General features: G+C 44.3%; 1 protein-coding gene across 1 annotated transcript in view; it reads left to right on the plus strand.

Annotated features, from left to right (window-relative positions):
- The first annotated feature begins 11,853 nt into the window (after positions 1 to 11,853).
- Positions 11,854 to 22,443, plus strand: part of LOC132004077 (nascent polypeptide-associated complex subunit alpha, muscle-specific form-like) — a 35,502-nt gene continuing 24,912 nt past the window's right edge. The window contains exon 1 of the mRNA XM_059380141.1: positions 11,854 to 11,896. Coding sequence (XP_059236124.1) covers positions 11,854 to 11,896 — 43 coding nt within the window. The remainder of the gene's footprint in view (positions 11,897 to 22,443) is intronic.

The following is a 22,443-nucleotide window of genomic DNA, read 5'->3' on the forward strand; positions in this document are numbered from 1 at the left end:
CCAAAATCTATAAAAAAACTTATCAAACTCAACACCCAAAGAACAAATAATCCAATCAAGAAACAGGCAGAGGACATGAACAGACATTTCTGCAAAGAAGACATCCAGATGGCCAACAGACACATGAGAAAGTGCTCCATATCACTCGGCATCAGGGAAATACAAATCAAAACCACAATGAGATATCACCTCACACCAGTCAGAATGGCTAAAATTAACCAGTCAGGAAACGACAGATGCTGGTGAGGATGCGGAGAAAGGGGAACCCTCCTGCACTGCTGGTGGGATGCAAGCTGGTGCGGCCACTCTGGAAAACAGCATGGAGGTTCCTCAAGAAGTTGAAAATAGAGCTACCCTATGACCCAGCAATCTCACTACTGGGTATTTACCCTAAAGATACAAATGTAGTGATCCGAAGGGGCATGTGCACCCCAATGTTTATAGCAGCAACGTCCATGACAGCCAAACTATGGAAAGAGCTTAGATGTCCATCAACAGATGAATGGATCAAGAAGATGTGGTATATATACACAATGGAATACTATGCAGCCACCAAAAGAAACGAAATCTTGCCATTTGTGACGATGTGGATGAAACTAGAGGGTATTGTGCTTAGTGAAATAAGTCAATCAGGGAAAGACAATTATCATATGATCTCCCTGATATGAGGAAGTGGAGATCCAATGTGGGGAGTTTGGGGGGGGTAGGAAAAGAATAAATGAAACAAGATGGGATCGGGAGGGAGACAAACCATAAGAGACTCTTCATCTCACAAAACAAACTGAGGGAAGGGCACCTGGGTGGCTCATGGGTTAAATAAAACCTCTGCCTTCAGCTCAGGTCATGATCTCAGGGTCCTGAGATCAAGCCCCACATCGGGCTCTCTGCTCAGCGGGGAGCCTGTTTTCTCCTCTCTCTCTCCCTGCCTGCCTCTCTGCCTACTTGTGATCTCTGTCAAATAAATAAATAAAATCTTTACCAAACAAACAAACAAACAAACTGAGGGTTGCCAGGGCGGGGGGGGGGGGGGAGAGGGAGAGGGTGGTTGGGTTATGGACACTGGGGAAGGTATGTGCTATGGTGAGTGCTATGAAGTGTAAATCTGGTGATTCACAGACTTGTACCCCTGGAGCTAATAATACATTGTATGTTAATAAAAAATTAAAAATTAAAAAATAAAAAGAAAGGTTTGTCTATATGCAACAAGCTCTTTTTTACCTACTGCCTCACTGGCAACTAGAATCCTACTTTTGAGTCACATTTGACCCTGAAAAATTTGAGCAGCCTCCATGAATGACCAAAGCACAACATAGTACTCTTTTAAAAAGACATCTTGGGATGCCTGGGTGGCTCAGTTGGTTAAGCATCCGCCTTTGGCTCAGGTCAGGATCCCAGAGTCTTGGGATTGAGCCCTGTGTTGCGCTCCCTGCTTAGCGGGGAGCCTGCTTCTCCCTCTGTCCGTAGCTCTCTCTGCTTGTGCGTGCTCTCTGACAAATAAAACCTTTAGAAGGAAAGAAAGAGAGAAAGAAAGGGAGGGAGGGAGGGAGGAAGGAGACATTTCATCAGGAAATCCTGACACAGGACATTATGCTATGTGAAATAAGCCAGATACAAAAGGACAAATATTGTATGATTCCATATGAGGTCCCTGGAGTAGTCAAATTTATACAGACAAAAGTAGATTGATGGGGCCAGGAGAGGGGGCTGGGAACAGGGGAATGGGCAGTACTGTTTAATGGGGACAGAGTTTCAGTTTTATAAGAAAGTAGTTTGCAGATGGACAGTGATGACAGTCGCACAACGAGAAAGTGCTTTTCACTGTACATGTGAAAAGTGGTTATGATGATAATTATTTTTTAATTAGGCTCCATGCCCAGTAGAGAACCCAACATGGGGCTTGAACTCACAACCCCAAGATTGAGACTTGAGCTGAGATCAAGAGTCAGATACTTAACTGACTAAGCCACCAAGGCGCCCCTAAGATAGTTTTGTGTAATGTGCATTTTACCACAAATTTTTATTAATTTTTTAAAGATTTTATTTATTTGACAGAGAGAGAGAGAAAGACAGTGAGAGACTGAGCACAAGTAGGGGAAGTGGCAGGCAGAGAGGCAGGCAGAGGGAGTGGGAGAAGCAGGCCCCCTGCCGAGCAAGGAGCCCGATGCGGGGCTCGATCCCAGAACCCTGGAACCACGACTTGAGCCGGGGCTTGATCCCAGAACCCTGGAACCACGACTTGAGCCAAAGGCAGACACCTAACTGACTGAGCCACCCAGATGCCCTGTATTTTACCACAAAAAATTTTTTTAAGATTTTATTTATTTATTTGACAGATCTCAAGTAGGCAGAGAGGCAGGCAAAGAGAGAGACAGAGACAGAGAGAGAGGGGGAAGCAGGCTCCCCGCTGAGCAGAGAGCCCAATGCAGGGCTTGATCCCAGGATCCAGAGATCATGACCTGAGCTGAAGGCAGAGGCTTAACCCACTGAGCCACCCAGGTGCCCCTTTTACCACGAATTTTAAAAACTTTAAGAGCACTTAAAATTGTGTCTGGAATATAGCAAGCAACTCATAGGTATTGTTTCTTTCCTTTTTTTTTTTTTTTTAAGACATTTCATCAAGAGAATAGGAAGACAAGCCAAACTAAAGGAAGTATTTGCAAAAGACATAGCTGATAAAAGGCTGTTACCTAAAACATACAAAGAACGCTTAAAACTCAACAAGAAAACAACTCGATTTAAAAATGAGCAAAAGAGGGGCGCCTGGGTGGCTCAGTGGGTTAAAGCCTCTGCCTTCAGCTCAGGTCATGATCTTGGGGTCCTGGGATCGAGCCCCACATTGGGCTCTCTTGCTTTCTCTCTCTGCCTGTCTGCCTACTTGTGATCTCTGTCTGTCAAATAAATAAATAAAATCTTTTAAAAAAATGAGCAAAATATCTGAACAGACACTTCTCCAATGAAAATAAACAGACGGCAAACAAATATATGAAAAGACGCGTCACATCATGTCACCAAGGAAAGGCAAATGAAAACGACGCACAAAATGGATGAATCTCAAAATACCACAGCGAGGGGACGAAGTCAGGCACAAAACACTATGTACTCTGAATCCACTTCTGTGAAATTCTAGAACAAGCAAAATTAATCTATAGTCACAGAAGCACATCAGTGACTGCCTGGGGCTAGATGTTGTAAGGAGACAAAAAGAAACTTTTCTGGGTAATGGAACTGTTCTCTACTTGGATCACAGTGGTGGCTATACAGGTGTGTCATTTGTCAAAACTCACTGAATTGTACACTACTGGTGTATTTTATTGTATGCGAGTTATGCCCTAATCAACTGGATTTTTTTTTTTAAAGATTTTATTTATTTATTTGTCATAGAGAGAGAGAAGCGAGAGCAAGCACAGGCAGACAGAGAGGCAGGCAGAGGCAGAGGGAGAAGGAGAAGCAGGCTCCCTGCCAAGCAAGGAGCCCGATGTGGGACTCGATCCCAGGACGCCGGGATCATGACCTGAGCCGAAGGCAGCCGCTTAACCAACTGAGCCACCCAGGTGTCCCTAATCAACTGGATTTTAAGGGGAAAAAAATGAGAAACCACTGCACACCTACTAGAGTGACTAAAATCTGGAACACTGACGATACCAAACGCCGGCAAGGATGCAGAGCCACAGAAACTATCACTGCTGGTGGGAATGCAAAACCAGTTCAACCACTTTGGAAGACAGTCTGTCAGTCTCTCTCTCTCTCTCTCTCTTTTTTTTTTTTTTTAGATTTATATTTTGACTTTCTCTCTCTCTCTCTCTCTCTTTTTTTTTTTTTAATATTTTATTTATTTATTTGACAGAGAGAGATCACAAGCAGGCAGAGAGGCAGGCAGGAAGCAGGCTCCCTGCTGAGCAGAGCCCGATTTGGGGCTTGATCCCAGGACCCTGAGATCATGACCTGGGCTGAGGGCAGAGCTTTAACCCACTGAGCCACCCAGGCACCCCGGTCTGTCAGTTTCTTACAAAAATATACTCTTACCATGTGACCTAGCAACGGTGCTCTTTGGTATTTACCCAAAGGAGCTGAAAAACATGTCTGTACAAAACACTGCACGTGCATGTTTATAGCAGCTTTACTCCTAACTGCCAAAACTGGGAAGCAACCAAAATGTCCTTCAGTAGGCGAACGGATGGGTAAACTGTGGAACATTCAGACAATCAAATTATTATCCAGCACTAAAAAAGAAGTGAGCTTTCAAACCATGAAAAGAAACCATTTCTTATTTCCTATTCCCATTTCCTATTTCCTCCATAGGAAACATAAATGTGCGTTCCCCGGAGAAAGAAGGCCATCTGAAAGAGGCCGCGGAGCGCAGGATTCCAACCCCAGGACGTTCTGGAAACAGCAGAGCTGGGGGGCAGCAGGATCAGTGGGTACCAAGGACAGAGCTGGGGCGGGGGAAGGATGAACAGAGCACAGAGAACTGTCGGACGGCAAGACTGCTCCGTAGGAGACCGCGATGGTGGACACACGTCATTACACACGTGTGCAAACCCACAGAACACACAGCGGCAAGAGCGAGCCGTGACGTACGCCACGGGTTCCGCTTGATTACGACCTGTAACAAATACACTGCTCTGATGAGGACACCGACAGCGGGGGAGGCTGCGTGTGTAGAGCGGGGGTTCACGGGAAATCTGTTATCTCCTGCTTAATTCTGCTATGAATTTAAAACTGCTCTAAAAATAAAGTCTATTACCAAAACAAAAAGGACCTTTCAAAATATCCTAATAACATGTCCAGTTTCATTTAGCTGGCATTTCCAAATAGCTGAATAGTTGAAGGAGAAAACAGATTTAGAAAACACTGAACCCTCACAGGGGAAAGGACCTCTGACTTATGATGGGGGTTGGGGGGTCCACACTGGTAACATTATGTCTTTAAATCCCCTCAAGAAGGGGGCGCCTGGGTGGCTCAGTGGGTTAAGCCGCTGCCTTCGGCTTGGGTCATGATCTCAGGGTCCTGGGATCGAGTCCCACATCGGGCTCTCTGCTCAGCAGGGAGCCTGCTTCCTCCTCTCTCTCTCTCTCTGCCTGCCTCTCCGTCTACTTGTGCTCTCTGTCAAATAAATAATAAAATCTTCAAAAAAAATAAAAATAAAAAAAAATAAATCCCCTCAAGAAGGTCAACTGACCTCACATCTCCTTCCCAAGGTAAATAACCTTAAGACTGGCCAAAGACAGTGTTAAAAGGGATAAACAAGAGAAAAAACACAGACAACACAGTAAGTACAACCTGCACACTGGGTGACCAACTCCTGGCCAGTGCAGCTCTGGCCATACTTTGCCCCTTCATCTCCCCTGCCTGCAGGCTCCTTTTCGATTTTTCTCCCTTCTAATCTCTGGCAAGCCACTATGAGCTTTAAAGATACAATGCAGTTAAGACAGTAAGCTAAGGGCATTAAGACCCTTTTCAGACATTTACCAGCAGTTTTCCTTCAAGTGCTGCATCTGGTTGTCACAGAAGTTGTTAAATTGTAACAGATTTTTTTAAAAAAAGATTTTATTTATTCATTTGAGAGAAAGAGAGCGAGTTGGGGCAGAGGGAGAAGCAGACTCCCCACCAAGGGGGGAAGCCTGTCACAGGACTCGACGCCAGGACCCTGGGATCAAGACCTAAACCAAAAGGAAGATGCTTAACCAACTGAGCCACCCAGGTGCTCCTAGATTTAATTTAATAAACAAAAATTTTTAATTGTTAGACATTCAGAATCTGCAACTACTTTTTAAAATCCTAACTCTATAAAGTTGCTCATCTCAGGAGCGCGTTCTTCGACAGTTACTTCAGAACACGCCTATCCCTCTCCCTACAACAGAGCTGGCCGCCTGCACACCTGCCCTGAGAGCGAAGCCGGAAATGCTGCCCAGCCACACGCGCACGCCGGCGTCCACCCACCGCCTCAGATGATCCCAGGGGCCACTGCACTCCAGCCAACACAGTGCTAACAAATAAAATGCTTTTCCATTGCAAACCCAGATGCCAGGTGCCAGGAAAGCCACTCACTGCTTACCTACTCCTATGTGCCTTCTGTCGCCACTCTTGCTAGTGAACATCAACTCCAAGAGAATACAAGACAGAACGAAGTGCCAACTTGATAATTATTTGTGAAAATGTGGATTCCCCCCATGCCATGGTGCCATGAAGAAACAGACAAAGGCAGGATGAGCCAGCTGAGAGGAGGCAGCCCTCACAGCACAGCCGGGCACACAGGAGCGGGGAGAGGACGCGCTCAGCTCGGGTCCTCGGGTAGGGTCTGGGACTGCAGACCACCACCCCGAGGGAGAGGCACGGGACTCGGAGGAATAACCACACTCCTCAGGTACGGACAAGCTGGGGAGGGCAGGAAGGCTTCTGCTCAGTCACTGCAGGGGGACACATACCTACACAGGACAACGGGAACGAAGGAAGGAATGGATCACACTGAAATGATCACACCAAAATCTCTTACTTTCAATTCTCCAAACCATTCCAAATGGTCTAGCCCATTCCAAAAGGGAACAGCGTTCAGTTCCGTATTCTACCACGAAGCAGATACTGTTTCGCCGGTCACCAGTGTTCCCGAACAGATTCCAAAAGGTCTTCACTCGTGCTTCCTTATGGCAAACACCTGGCACCCGGCCTACCCACCATCCCAATATCGCTCCTATTTGAGGCAATACCCCAGAATAAGTAGTGTCAGAGCCCACCTCCCACATCTGAAGCAAAGGGGTGCAAATGCTCGGTCCCTCAGACCGCTGGCCTTAGAGCCTGGGCATGTGACCCAGGCCCTGCCAAATCAGTAATATCGTGGCGGACTATGCATACAAAAGAGCGTTAAGGACCAACACCTTGTGCCTTTGGCTTCGTCAGGGTGCTGTGAACCTTCTGGACCCATAACTCTCAGGGAAGCATATCTCATGGCAACCACACCTCCACGAGAAGGCAGCTGGCCTGGCGAGCAGAGGCGGGGAGAGCTGAGCAGCTGCCGGGGTAAGTGCATCCCACGGCGGAAGGGCAGCTCCCTGACCAGCCCGCCGATCACCGCCGCACTGCGGACCGCGTGCCCTGGGAACAGAGGCCCTGAGAAGGACCCACACAGGCCACCTTGCCTCAAGAGATCAGAGAAGCCTCACGCACATCCAAGTGGAAGCAGAGTCTACAAAAAACCTCCTGTACCCCTCAAAACCATCAATGTGATCACAGACAAATAAAAGCTGACTAAGAGGTCTAAGGAGCCCTGAGGATTAAGGGGTGTGACAGCACAGTGTCCTGTCATGAGGGAACTCAGGACCAGGAAGGGCAGTACCGGAGCAAATGAGAATAGTGGACGTGGAGTGTGGCCTACTTATAGATGCGAATGTCGTTGTCAGTGTCACTTTTCCGGAATGTTCTAACTGGACTACAGTTACACACAAAAATCCTTTATTTAGAAAATATACTATTATTAAGGGTAGTAAAAGTGCCTAAGGGATGCTACCTACTCTCAAATGGTTCAGAAAAACACAATACGAAAACTGGTCCATATGGATGAAGGGGATATAGGAAATCTGTTATTCTCTAAACTTTGTAGAAGTTTGAAATTATTTTAAAATACATTTTAATAGGGGCACCTGGGTGGCTCAGTGGGTTAAAGTCTCTGCCTTCGGCTCAGGTCGTGATCTCAGGGTCCTGGGATCAAGCCCTACATCGGGCTCTCTGCTCAGCAGGAAGCCTGCTTCCCCCCCTCTCTCTGCCTGCCTGTGATCTCTATCAAATAAATAAATAAAATCTTTTAAAAAAAATACATTTTAATAAAATACTAAAAAAAGATACTTATAAAATGTTACATTTTAGCAAGTACATACATAGTTTTTTCTTCTGCACCTTCTAAATTTTCTCTAAGAAACATGGTTTCTTCTTATATCTGAAACTGATAAACTTCGCTGATACTCTACAATTGTACAGTATAAACCATTTCAGAAGTTTGTGCCAGAATGGGATTCTGTCAACCACTTTCTTCTACTATGCAAGTCTTCACCTTTCCACTGATTTTTCAAATTCTTCTCTGAGACAGAGGGGAGGGGAAGAGGAAAGACTGTGTCTGCTATTATTAATAACTTCTAAAATGTCTCACTCTGAGGTAGTCAGCTTTGAGCAGTCCATGACTAAAAGAAGGTACGATTAAAAGAAAGATTGCTGGTAGGAATGAGAGTTCAGGAAAGGAGCCATTTTACAGGTGTGCTCAATGAGGCCTGCGCTGCTTCTCCTCGAAGCCGCTTCTTACTGTGACAAACGGCACACAATGAAGCAAACGCCACTAGGTCCACAATCGTTAATTTAATTTTACTGGAATTTTATCTTCTCTTCAGTTCCACGTATAAGCAAAAAAAAAAAGTTTAACACATTACTCTTTTGCATCTCATCTCAACATAACTAACTTTTAAAATTTAGCATTTAGGGCACCTGAGCGACTCAGTCAGTTAAGGGTCCAATTCTTGATTTTGGCTCAGGTCATGAAAGGTTGTGAGACTGAGCCCCGCATGGAGTTAAGATTTTCTCTCCCTCTGCTCCTCCCCCACCTCCCTAGCACATCCACGCACTCCCTCTCTCTTTAGCCCACTTCCCCCAGACTCCCGCAAAAGAAAAATTTTTTAAATAAAATAAAATTTAGCATTTAGGGGCACCTGGTTGGCTCCATCAGTAAGGCATGCATGATCTCATGGTTCTGAGTTCAAGCCCCAAGCTGAGCATAGAGATTACTTAAAAATAAAAAATAAAAATAAAAAATGTTTAGGGGGCGCCTGGGTGGCTCAGTGGGTTAAGCCGCTGCCTTCGGCTCAGGTCATCATCTCAGGGTCCTGGGATCGAGTCCCGCATCGGGCTCTCTGCTCAGCAGGGAGCCTGCTTCCCTTCCTCTCTCTCTGCCTGCCTCTCTGCCTACTTGTGATCTCTCTCTGTCAAATAAATAAATAAAATCTTTAAAAAAATAAAAAAATAAAAATAAATTAAAAAAAATGTTTAAGTAAAAATTTAAAAAAAAAAACTTTTTTAAATAAATAAAATTCAGCATTTAAGCCATAGTTGCAAATCTAAAATACCAGTAATTTCAAATAAGCCAAATTTAAATAGAGATATTTGATCCAAAAGTCAGCTTCACAGCTGTAAAAGCCTCAATACCTAATTTCTCTCTCCTACTTCCACATCAAGTTTTCCACTTCAAAAAAAACCTCACTGCCAGCGAATGAACCAAGAAATAGAGACATGAAGACTCCAGGACTCATCTTGACTGCTGGGCTGGGAGCCCATCTTCACGGTGCCCATGGCAGAGCTTGGCTTGGGAGGGCCCGGCTGGAAGAAACACCCTAAATCTGAAGGGGCTTTTATTCCATATAAAACATGGTGCTGAACACGTTGCTCATTTCATGCTCCAACATGAGTCACAGAGGCGCCCCCACGCAGCAGTCCAAAGCCGCTCGCCGCCTCTCACCCACCCCATGCACCGCGTCCACAGGCAGAGAACGAACAGCAAAAGGCTTCCAGGAAGATGAAGATGAGCGTGAGGGCGGCAGACTCGGTGATCTTTCCTTTTGCAAAATGAACTTAATGGTACTACACGTCTAACATTTTTAATAAAAAGAAAGCAAGGAACATTTAAAATGGAAATACGTATTCAGTACAGGAACATTTCTAAGAATCTAATACTTAAAAACTTAATTGCAATACTGTTTGCGATAGCAAAAATAATCTAAATGCAGGACAGTGGGGGATGGTGAAGTAAACACAGCATCTCAAACAGACAGGAGCTCTTGTGCATTTTGTTTAAAGAGTTAACATCATAGAAAAAAAGTCATATTGAGTAAAAAGAGACAAAAATCCTCCCTATAACAGAATTTAAAGCTACCATTTAAAAACAAATTAAAATAAAAACAAAATAAAAAATTCAAACCTATTTGTAAAGTAGTGCATATATCCTGTATTAACAGTGGCTACTCTGGATGGTGGGATTATAGGTGATTTATCATATCCATTTTTATAGGTCCAAATAGTCTATCACAAGCATTATTTTATATAACTTAAAGCTTTTTAATGCTTTTTTCTTTAACTTTTTTCTTTCTAAGACTTTATCTACTTATTTGACAGAGAGAGAGAGAGAGACAGTGAGACAGGGAACACAAGCAGGGTGAGTGGGAGAGAAGCAGGCTTCCCGCCAAGCAGGGAGCCTGATTTGGGGCTTGATCCCAGGACCCAAGGATCATAACCCAAGCTAAAGGCAGATGCTTCACAACTGAGCTATCCAGATGCCCCTAAAACTTTTTAGCATTTTAAAATAAACTTTACCTGAATATTTTAAATACTACCAGCATCATAACAATTCAATTTAATAACTATCTGAATTCCTTGGACCTAACTCTCCTAACTGGGTACCCAAAACTCTAGCCCACAGTCCCAATCAGTAGGCTGGTGGTTGGCCCTCAACCAAGTACCAGATTAGCTTGATGCACTCCAGCACAAACAAACCTTCTGCAACCAACTGCTAAGTTTTAAATTCTTTTTCCTAAATGGTGCTTTCTAACCTTGAGTGCCTGCCAGAAGCTGCTGGAGTTTTTTCAAAATATACACACACCCCACAGCCCCCCTCCCCTAATTAACCAGTCTCTGACGGGGGAGGGAGATCAAGCATGGGTATTTTTGAATTTCACCACCAAGAAGCAGGGCCAGCATGGGGGTGTGAGACAGACACAATCCTGTACCTTCCATGCTTCCTGGAGGAAGACCACAAAGGGAGAGAGAAAGGGGCATGAAGTTAAGAATCCTGAATTTGGGCAGGGACACTTTGACAACAGGCCCCACAGGTCTGACAGCACATCCCACTTGCTCCTTACTGGATTTACCAGACAAAATGCTGTGCTTCCAGCTGATGTCAAAACGGCAAAAGCCAAAGTAATCTGTGAGGGTTTTCTATCACCTCCAATTCAACTGGTCCAAGTGAAATCCAACCACTTCCTATGGGTTAGGGTGGCTCTGAGGTGTGGGTTTACTCCCAGGACCTCTTCAAGGGGCACACACTGCCCTCTGACAAGGACCTGGTGCCACTCCACACCCACGTGATCCTGATGAGGCTGCTGGTCTCAGCACTGTCCACTGTAGCTCAGGACCCACGCAGAACCACCGGAGTGCTTCCACCCTTCTCACATGGTGACAGGGACTTCCCGGGAGCCCAAGCCTAGGTCCTTCCCCCCTCACTTCCTCTCCCTCCAGCCAGGAGTGAATTCACGTCTGCAGAAAGAGACTAAGGATACCACCACTGAGACAAACAGAGACGTCACAGCCCTTGCAAAACACCTGAGACCACTTCAGCCCACATGTCCAAGCTGGGTGAAGCATGGATCACTCCACAGATCAAAAGGGGCCTAAGACAAGAAAGACACAGAATGAAGGAGACGCAGTTAAAAAATGAAGAGCAAAACAGGGTGGGGGGAGATCATGAGATTAGAATATTAACCAAACTGCACAGAGGCCAGCCAGGAGACCCCGGGCAGTAGTACTCTCCCGTAGAACTCAGCCCTGGCTCTCTGCCTCCTGTGTTCACGCTCCACCAGCAGCATCAACAGGAACCATCAGCTGGAGCCTAGAAGTACGCCTTGCTCCCACACCGACTTCACCTCCACCAGCTGCCCAGAACCATTCCTGCTCCGCCCTCCTTGCAAGAGCACCTACAGGTTCCTGCCTCCCTACTCCCAGGCAGCCGGGTATGGCCATAAATCCCAGCAAGAGGCAAGAAAATGCACAGAAGTACCTGGGACTCTGGGAAGTGCCCATCCTGCTTCCTGGAATGCAGAGGTGATGGCTATGGCTCTGCTGGTCATCGGAAACCATGAAGACGAGAGCCACAGTGAGTCTGCATTTTTAGAACGAGAGAGATACAGTCTATGGGTTCACAATCACTCATGTACAATTCTGAAATCCCCAAAGCCTGGTTTTGGTGTTATTTGCTCGGCTGTGAAACCCGATCTGGAGACAAAAATGTGCATGTTCCTCTGCAGAAACACAGTCTGTGGAGCAACAGCAATGCCCAGCCTTTGTGGGGAACGCCAGGAACTGAGTTACAAGCACTCGGTCACTCTTCTACAATCCCAAAAGATCTCTGTCCCGTGCCCACGGTTCTGCAGACCTGCCTCCCTGCTGGCTTCTGTGTCTGGTCACCCGAAGCCAGACTCGGGCCTGGCTCTGCCATCCATCTCCAGCCCCCCTCTCCTCAGGCACAGGCCCACTATGTGGTCACGGGTTCATCCTTCCGCTCACGTGCAGAGGCCCGTGGATGACGAAGGACAAACTCCCAAACAAGCAAGTGCTACCCAGCCTCGGGCCCCGGCCCATCTGCCTACATATGCAGCCTTCCACACTGTGTCTTATGCCAGCTGCCCCCGGCCTCCCTGTCCCTGCCTCACCCCCAGTGACTACACCAACATTTCTGCCTTCTGCCAAGGCAGGGCCGTGTCTCCCTCACCTCACAGCTCTGCATGAAAGAGCTCAACCACTACGCACTCCACTCAGAAAATGCAGTTTCTCCATGGGCTCTTGTTCATTATGAAGAACAGATCTGACGTCAGAAAGAACCAATGTTTGTACTACAGTTTAAAGTATTTACCTCTAAACAAGAGCGAGTGCCCTGCAGCCTCTGCGCTGCCTCAACTGCCATCCAAAGACTCCTGGGCCAACTCAACCAGAGCACGGACAGGTGCCTACACATCCAAAAAAAGAGACATTACTACAGGGTAGGAGAAGAGTGACTGAACTGTCCAAAGCACAGATGCCAAAACCAGGATAGTCTGGCGACTCAAACAAAACAGAGACCTGCTACCTGTGGGGGACATGTAGAATTGACACCAATAATTAATTCCACATTACTTCTCATTCCTCCTTTAGAGCAGAAGGGCAAACCTCAAATTTTTGAGAATTGGCGATTATTTTTATTTTATTTTTATTTTTATTTTTTAAAGATTTTATTTATTTGAAAGAGAGTGAGTGAGAGAGAGAGCATGAGCAGGGGGATGGGGAGAAGCAGACTCCTCTTCTGAGCAGGAAGACTGACGTGGGGCTCGATCCCAGGACCCCAGAATCATGACCTGAGCCAAAGGCAGTCATTTAACTGACAGAGCCACTCAGGTGCCCCAAGAATTGGCAATAATTTTTAAAATACTCACTCCTGAGAGTTGACAGTGACATTACCTATCTGTGGGCACAGCTGCCACAATATACAGACACAACCTGTTCTAGGAACAAGACACAGCATTTCAAGGCAAGACTAAATATTGTTTTTAAGATTTTATTTATTTATTTGACAGAGATACAGTGAGAGGGAACACAAGCAGGAGGAGTGGGAGAGGGAGAAATAGGCTCCCCGCTGAGCAGGGAGCCCGATGCAAGACTCGATTCCAGGACCCTGGGACCATGACCTGAGCCAAAGGCAAACGCCTCACGACTGAGCCAGCCAGGTGCCCCAAGACTAAATACTCTTCCACATCAGAAGCATAACACAAAGTAAGAAAATGATACACCAGTATCTTCAAATATTATATAATATACACAAGATGTTTCTCAGTTGCAAAGCAATTACACTGGGTTTAGAACCCAAATGGAATACGCTTTACTTACAGCAGGATATAAGTAGCTAGTATGCCTAAAAGAACAGATTAATCTCCATCAGAGCAATCAACTTTTAGATATAACCTTCCCTTACTACACGGAAATACATACTCATTACAGCAATTTTTTTTTAAAAAAGGAAACATGCCTATTTGTAGACACATATTCTTGTCATCCCAGTGGTGTTTTGTTTATCTTTTTAAAAGATTATATTTAGGGCGCCTGGGTGGCTCAGTGGGTTAAGCCGCTGCCTTCAGCTCGGGTCATGGTCTCGGAGTCCTGGGATCGAGTCCCGCATCGGGCTCTCTGCTCAGCAGGGAGCCTGCTTCCCTCTCTCTCTCTCTCTGCCTGCCTCTCCATCTACTTGTGATTTCTCTCTGTCAGATAAATAAATAAAATCTTTAAAAAAATAAAAATAAAAATAAAAATAAAAGATTATATTTAGGGCACCTGGGTGGCTCAGACAGTTAAGTATCTGCCTTCGGCTCAGGTCATGATCCCACGGTCCTGGGATCGAGTCCCACATCGTGCTCCCTGCTTAGCGGGGAGCCTGCTTGTCCCCCGCCTCTGCCAATCTCTCTCTCTCTCTCTCTCTCTCTCTCTCTCTCGGTGTTGCTCATAAGTAAATAAATAAAATCTTTAAAAACAATAGACTTTATTTATTGGGCCACCTGGGTGGCTCTGTCAGTGAAGCATGGGCCTTTGGCTCAGATTGTAATCCTGCGGTCCTGGAATAGAACGCAGAATCCGGCTCCCCTGCTCAGCGGGGAGTCTGTTTCTCCCTCTCCCTGCCACCCCCCACTGCTTCTTCTTGCCTTCTCTGTCAAATAAATAAATAAAATCTTTAAAAAAAAAATTTTTTTAAAAAGATTTAATTATTTGATAGAGAGATTATGAGTGGAGGAAGGGCAGAAGGAGAAGCAGACTCCCCGCTGAGCAGGGAGCCACATGGACTCAATCCTGGGACTCCAGGATCATGACCTGAGCTGAAGGCAGACGCTTATGTGACTGAGCCACCCAGGCGCCCCTTAATGGTGTTTTAAATCCAGGAACGCATTGGCTATACCACATGCAAACACTTAACATACAATTCCACCAGCACAATTACTCCATACACGCTGTTCTACAACTTTTCTTCTTCTTTCTATGTGGATAAATACACTTTAATGATTACATGGTATTTCCTTCAGTATAATGCAGTTTATATAATCTAAATGCCAAGAAAAAAGAAAAGATTAGATAAATTAGTACAATTTAAAAACCTATTTTAGTTTGTCTTGTAGATTTTCCAATCTTCTAATTAATGGCTGTTTTGGGCTTTGAATAGTGCTTAGTGATTTTAAAAAATGGCAAAAAGAAACTGGATGTGGGTTTGAATCTATCATTTCTAAGCTATGCACTTTCGGATTAACACCCTCCATGCCTCAATTTCCTCCTACAATAGGGACAAGAATCAATTCAACAGAGGGGCACCTGGGTGGCTCTGTCAGGTAAGTGGCCACCTCGTGATTTCAGCTCAGGGTCATGGGATCTGACCCTGTGTCAGGCTGCACACTTAGCTCATAGTCTTCTTAGGATTCTTTCTTTCCCTCTGCCCCCACCCGCTGCCCCCTCACCACCCACTCACACTTGGGTGCATACGTGGGCACTCTCTCTCCCTCTCAGATAAATAAAATATTAAAAAAAAAAAGAATCAATTCACAGAGCCACTGAGAGCAGGTGCTGGGAAAGCCAGTGTGCCTTCAAGGGCCTGCTATCCCATCCTCATCGCCACCCACAGTAAGAATTCCGCCCTCCCCACTGGTGTGCTACATACATGGTAACATTTTAAAACATTATAATAACTTAAATGCAAATTATTTCTTCCTTTATGTTAAAGTAAAATGTTCTTCCTAGGACTGTAAATATTTGGAAATATTTCCTTAACAAAAATCATTATTATGGTCTTGGCTTTGGGGTGGGGATATTTTAAAGAAAATGGAGCCAATATATCAATAGTACAGACTACTGAAGAATTTCATATTTCCTGATTCAAGTTACTAACAGCAAAGACAGACTTATTTTTTTAAGATTTTATTTATTTTAGGGGCACCTGGGTGGCTCAGTGGGTTTAAGCCTCTGCCTTCAGCTCAGGTCATGATCCCAGGGCCCTGGGATCAAGCCCCGCATCGGGCTCCCTGCATGCAGGAAGCCTGCCTCCCCCACTCTCTCTGCCTGCCTCTCTGTCTGCTTGTGATCTCTATCTGTCAAATAAATAAATAAAATCTTAAAAAATAAAAGATTTTATTTCTTTTAATTGAGACATGGAGAGGGAGAGTGTACAAGGGGGGAGGGAGGTGGGTCAGAGGGAAAGGAAGAAGCAGACTCTCTGATGAGCAAGGAGCCTGAAGTTCCTTGGGGGTTGATCCCAAGACCCTGAGATCATGACCTGAGCCAAAGGCAGATGCTTCACTGACTGAGCCACCCAGCTGCCCCATCAAGATAGACTTACTAAGAATAATAGTCTGACTTTCATGTTATTTTGTACTCGAGGTAATTTAGAAAATTTTACTTTTTAAAAATGGGATAATAAATTTGACTTTACTCAAATGTTGTCACGTCACTAAATCCAAGAAAAAGTATGGCCACTATTACACTCAGTGCCAAATGACAAAAATGAGAATTAAAAGAATTAAAATTTTCACTCAAAAGAACTGACCTTCAGAAGTGACATCAGCAAAACAGCTCACTAAGAAGCTCCAAGTTCTCATTCACCCTCACCCCACACATAAACACACAAACAAACACTGGAAAACATGCAGCAACTGTCAGAACCAATTTGTAAAAACTCTGCAAGAGAGTTAGAAGTCTGCAAACACCAACTGCTGAATCAGGAAAGAGGTGCCACGGAACGGCAGGCAGATTTTAGATTCTCCTGCCCCTGACTGCTCCCTCTAGCATGGTAGCAACAGGCCTTGGTCTTGAAGCACAAATTATCTTCAAGCATAAAAAGTCTTAAAGTAATGGTCTTAAAGTAAACACAGTGTTAAAGTGGTGACAGCCAGGGTTGCCAGTGTGGGGCTGTTTTCCAGGTTTGGGGACAGAACGGACTTTGGTCACTATTGTGCATGTCTCTTCTAACCTGTCACAGACTACCTGCAGGAGAGACATAGGCACTCTTCTGGTGTTTTGTTCAACTCAGAAATAAGGCTGAAAAGGCTTGAAAACACTTCACGTTGAATAAAAATCCTCAGAACCTATGGCAAAACATTACATACAGTCTAAACATACACTACACTTCCTAAAGCAAAAGCTGGGGAGAGTTTCTCTGGGAAATTAGGACATTCAAAAGTAACAGTTCAGGGCGCCTGGGTGGCTCAGTGGGTTGGGCCGCTGCCTTCGGCTCAGGTCATGAACTCAGGGTTCTGGGATCGAGTCCCGCATCGGGCTCTCTGCTCTGCAGGGAGTCTGCTTCCTCCTCTCTCTCTCTCTTCCTGCTTCTCTGCCTACTTGTGATCTCTCTCTGTCAAATAAATAAATAAAATCTTAAAAAAAAAAAAAAAGTAACAGTTCATATTAGGAAGTTCAGAATTCTATACAGATGTCCAGGGCAAGATGCGTGCTTATACAAGACCTGAGAAGACTCTGGTTTTTTCACCTTGAGCTGATCCTTAGGCACAGTGCAAGCCTGATCAAGAACTGAAGGAGGGCCCAGGCACAGAGCCAATATGCAAAGCATGGGAGATAGGAGAGCTGCTCATGTTCAGGAAATCTCTGCCGAAACAACAGCAAACACAAGACAGAAACAGGACTTCAGGAACTACATTGTCAGGAAAAGAGTCTTTGGAGTAATAGTCTGGATAAGTCACTAGGCAAAGAGAACTCCTACAGCCTCTAACAAACAAAAAACAACAAACCTTCTGGGAAGGAGAACCTGATTTCCAGAGTTTATTATATTATAATAGTCGAACGTCCAGTTTTCAAAGACAACAAAATCAAACGCCCCATGAAGAACAGGAAAGCATGACTTGGTCAAAAGAACAAAATAAATGAACAGAAATTATCTCTGAAGAAGGTGAGACATAAGCCTTGCTAGACAAAGACTTTAAAAACAACCATGTCACAGCACCTGGCTGAATCAGTTGGTAGAGCATATGATTCCTGATCTTAGGGTTGTAAATTAGATGTAAATTTTGTAAATTTACATTGTAAATTAAACCCCATGTTGGGTGTCGAGAGTACCATAAAATAAAATCCAAAAAAAAAAAAAAGTATTTCAAAAAAACAACCATGTTATGTGCTCAAATAAATAAAAACACAAAGAACTAAAGGAAGTCAGGAGAATTACAAAGGAACAAACAGGAATATTAAAAAAAAAAGTAGAAATTATAAGATGTGGCAAAAGAGCAATCTGTTGAAGTTGAAAAGTACTGTAAATGAAACGAAAAATTTACCATAGGGGTCCAGCAGCATCTCTGAATAGGCAGAACAAAAAATCCACAAACTTAAAGATAGGATAACTGAAATAATCAAGTGTAAGAAGCAGAAAGGAAAAAGAAGACTGAAAAGATCCTTAAAGAACTCGTGGGACATCAATAAGTAGACCAACACACACCTTATGGGAATCTCAAAAGAAGAAAAGAAAAAGAGGCAAAAGGAAAATATTCGAAAAAAATAATGGCGAAAAACAGCTCAAATTTGATGAAAGACACAAACCTACAAATCCAAGAAACTCCATAAATTCCAAGTAGGATAAACTCAAAGGACCCATAACAATATAATTAACCATCAAAAGACAAAGAGAGGGGCACCTGGGTGGCTCAGTGGGTTAAAGTCTCTGCCTTCGGCTCAGGTCATGATCCCAGATCCAGGGATCGAGTCCCGCATCGGGCTCTCTGCTCAGCAGGGAGCCTGCTTCCTCCTCTCTCTCTCTGCTTGCCTTTGCCTACTTATGATCTCTGTCTGTCAAATAAATAAATTTTTTAAAAATCTTAAAAAAAAAAAAAGACAAAGAGAGAATCTTGAAAGCAGCAAGAGAGAAGTAACCTGTCGCATACAAGGACTCTCTGTAAGGTTAATGGCTGCTTCTCTTCAGAAGCCATGAAGGCCAGAAGACAGTGAGATAACATTTAAAGTGCTAAAAACAGGAAATAAGTTTAAAAATTAAAACTGTCAGCTGAGAATTATTATATCTGGCAGTCTGTCCTTCAAAAATGAGAGAGAAATTAAGATATTCCTCAATATTGGGATGCCTGGGTGGCTCAGTTGGTTAAGCGGCTGCCTTCAGCTCAGGTCATGATCCCAGCGTCCTGGGATGGAGTCCCACAACGGGCTCCTTGCTCAGCAGGAAGCCTGCCTTTCCCTCTGTCTCTTCCTGCCACTCTGTCTGCATGTGCTCGCGCTCTCTCTCTCTCTCTCTGACAAATAAATAAAATCTTAAAAAAAAAAAAAAGATATTCCTCAATAAACAAAAATTGAGGGAGTTCATTAACACTAGACCTGCCTTACAAGAAAAAGCTAAAAGGAGTCCTTCGAGTGGAAAAAAAAGATCACTCTACAGTCACTCAAAACCATATGAAGAAATTATCTCCAGTGTAGGTAAAAATGTGAGAGACTATAAAAGTTAGTATTATTGTCATTTGGGTTTATAATTCTACTTTTGATTTCCTACAGAATTCAAAATACAAATCCATAAAAAATTATAAACATGTTATTTGGCACACAATGTATAAAGATGTAATCTGGGACAACATAAGATGGAGGAGGAAGGACATACACAGGAGGAGAGTCTTTGATGTTGATATCATTTCAAAATAGATGGCTTTAAATTTAGGATGTTAAATATAATCTCCATGGTAAACACAAAGAAAATCTTTAAAATATACACAAAGGAAAAATGAGAAGAGAATCACAAAAGTAAAGGAAGAAAGAAAGAAAGAAATCACCTAAACTAAAATCAGAGTTAGGGGGGCGCCTGGGTGGCTCAGTGGGTTAAAGCCTCTGCCTGTGGCTCAGGTCATGATCTCAGGGTCCTGGGATTGAGCCCAGGATCGGGCTCTCTGCTTAGTGGGGAGCCTGCTCCCCACCCCTCCCTCGGTCTCTCGGCCTGCCTTTCTGCCTACTTGTGATCTCTGTCTGCCAAAAAAAAAAAAATCAGACAGGAAGAAAACAAGGGACAACAAAGCTGTAAGACATAAGGAACAACAGTAAAATAGCAAAAGTCTTTCCTTACCGTAATTACTTTAAACATTAGTGGATCAAACTCCCCAATCAAAATATTTGAGACAAAAAATTTAAATTTTTTTCCTTACAACAATATTAATGTTTACTCAGCCAACTCTTCTGTATCAGGCAAAGACAATCTACACCACAACCCCATGAAGTCAGTTCAGTAATATCCTGTTTACAGAAAGAGGACCCTAAGGCTGAGAGATCAAACAGTCTGATCACATGGAGGAGAAGGCTCTCCTCTCCCCTGTTCAAGCTATGAGACTGTTCACTAATGAATGCCTGCGTTACTCATTCTTGCCTCACCCTCAATCTTTCCTGTGTGGAGAGAAAGACGCAGAGGAGATAACAAGTAACCTCTGAAATGTGGCTCTTAAGTGAAGACCCCAGAGAGCTGCCCTCCACAGAACAGAGAGGGCACCTAAGACTGATCTAGAACCTACTAAACACCAGGAACTGGGAAACACTCAACCAGTCTTCTCAGGAATAAAATCTTTAATTCTGTTATTCATTTTTCATGTTTGAATCATTTTTTTTATTAAAAGATTTATTTATTCATTTGACAGGTAGAGATTACAAACAGGCAGAGAGGCAGGCAGAGAGAGAGGAGGAAGCAGGCTCCCTGCTGAGCAGAGAGCCCGATGTGGGGCTCGATCCTAGGACTCCGGGACCATGACCGGAGCCGAAGGCAGAGGCTTTAACCCACTGAGCCACCCAGGCGCCCCTTGAATCCTTTTTAATAAATGTCCCTCCTTTATTTTTCACGATTTTATCTTTTACAGCAAAATTTCCTTATAGTCAATTAGTTATGTAGCAAAAATGTTTACAGAGAAAATACAGGACACAGGAAAAAATGCAGTATTGTTGAAACATCACCTACACGCTCAAAATGCTACTATATACTTACTGAAAAAGACCAGAAAGATGTAACAGTAAGTGTCCACCTTACCTGTTTAGGGTTTTTTGTATCCCATCTATTCAAGTGAAAGTCAAAAGATGAATTTCAAACTGCCAATTATTATGACAAAAAACCATAAGAAAACGGCATCTGACAGCAGTCTTTCGAAATATGGTTGTAGTGACACTAACGTCAGACTCCCTCACATCATCAGTTCATTTTTCAGGAAAACCCAGACAAACAAACAAAACCACGCCACCAGAACAATGCAATAGATTAATTCAATGTCTCTTTAACCCCATTAACTGTAAATGTTTCCAGAATAACTTCACCAGTAAGATATGCCCGAGAGTACATATTCCAAGAGGGAGAATGCTGGGCTACTCCTTAAAATACTAAGACGAATCTTAAATCTAGCTAAGATTTATAGAAGGTGTTCCTCTGTGCGTGTCCTTCCGAAACTGCCAAGGGAGTGATTCCGCATCAGGCCACTCCATCTCAGGCTTCCTTTCAGAAAGGTGCCTGCCACTGAATTTGAAACAAATGCTATTAGCTTAAAGGTTTTAAGTGGGTTTGATCTGTAAAAAATTATTAAGATTCACTCACGATAGCTCCAAGAAGGATACCCAACGGCTGTTATCAACTACTCTAAAACTGTGCTGGGCAGGGCTTCAGTCTTCCTCCCTACTACTGACATTTGAGGCTGGGTCATTATCTGTTGCAAGGGAAGGGACTATTCTGTGCATTATAATATTTTTAGCAATGTCCCTGGCCCGGCCCACTAGATGCCAGAAGCAGCACCTCCTCCCAGTTGTGCCAACCTAGCATGTCTCCAGATACTGCCAAATGTCCCAGGAAGGGGAGGGGGCCCTGGCAAGAACCACTGTTGTACTCTGATACCTTTCACGGGATAAGACACACAAGCAATCTGTGCCAAATGACAAACTTCAGCAAAAGCCAAATAATGTCTAAAATCCCTAAGGAATTCTCGGCAGAGCACCACACACACACTCTAGAAACTGATGCACATAGGAAAGGCGGTTTTCTTTCTTTCTTTCTCTCTTTGCGGAGAGAGAGTGTGTATGCAAGGGGTCGGGGGAGGGAAGGAGCAGAGGGAGAGAGGAAATCTCAAGCACACTCCATGATGACCAGAGACTGACCTGCGGATAGATCTTCATGATCCAAAGATCATGACCTAAACTGAACCAAGAGCTGGACACTTCACTGACTGAGCCATCCAGGCACCCCAGGAAAGGCAGGTTTCTAAAAGCGCTTCCTAATCTCCCCAGGTGGGCGCTTCCTGGGATGACAGCAATGAGCACCTTGTCGCGGCGCTCAAACTGCCTCAGATCACAGAAACAGGGATGTGTGCCTTAAACAAGCCCTGTGTATTGTTCCGTTAGCATATTCAAAATTCAAAAAACCCTCATCAAAAACTGGGACCAGAAGTGTGGGAGCTGACTTACTGTATTACCACTATTTAAGATATTGTAGTGGGCGCCTGGGTGGCTCAGTTGGTTAAGCGGCTGCCTTCGGCTCAGGTCATGATCCCAGCGTCCTGGGATCGAGTCCCACATCGGGCTCCTTGCTCGGCAGGAGCCTGCTTCTCCCTCTGCCTCTGCCTGCCATTCTGTCTGCCTGTGCTCGCTCGCTCTCTCTCCCTCTATCACTGAAAAAAAAAAAAAAAA

This window comes from Mustela nigripes, chromosome 16 (assembly GCF_022355385.1).
Source record: "Mustela nigripes isolate SB6536 chromosome 16, MUSNIG.SB6536, whole genome shotgun sequence".
NCBI classification, from domain to species: domain Eukaryota; kingdom Metazoa; phylum Chordata; class Mammalia; order Carnivora; family Mustelidae; genus Mustela; species Mustela nigripes.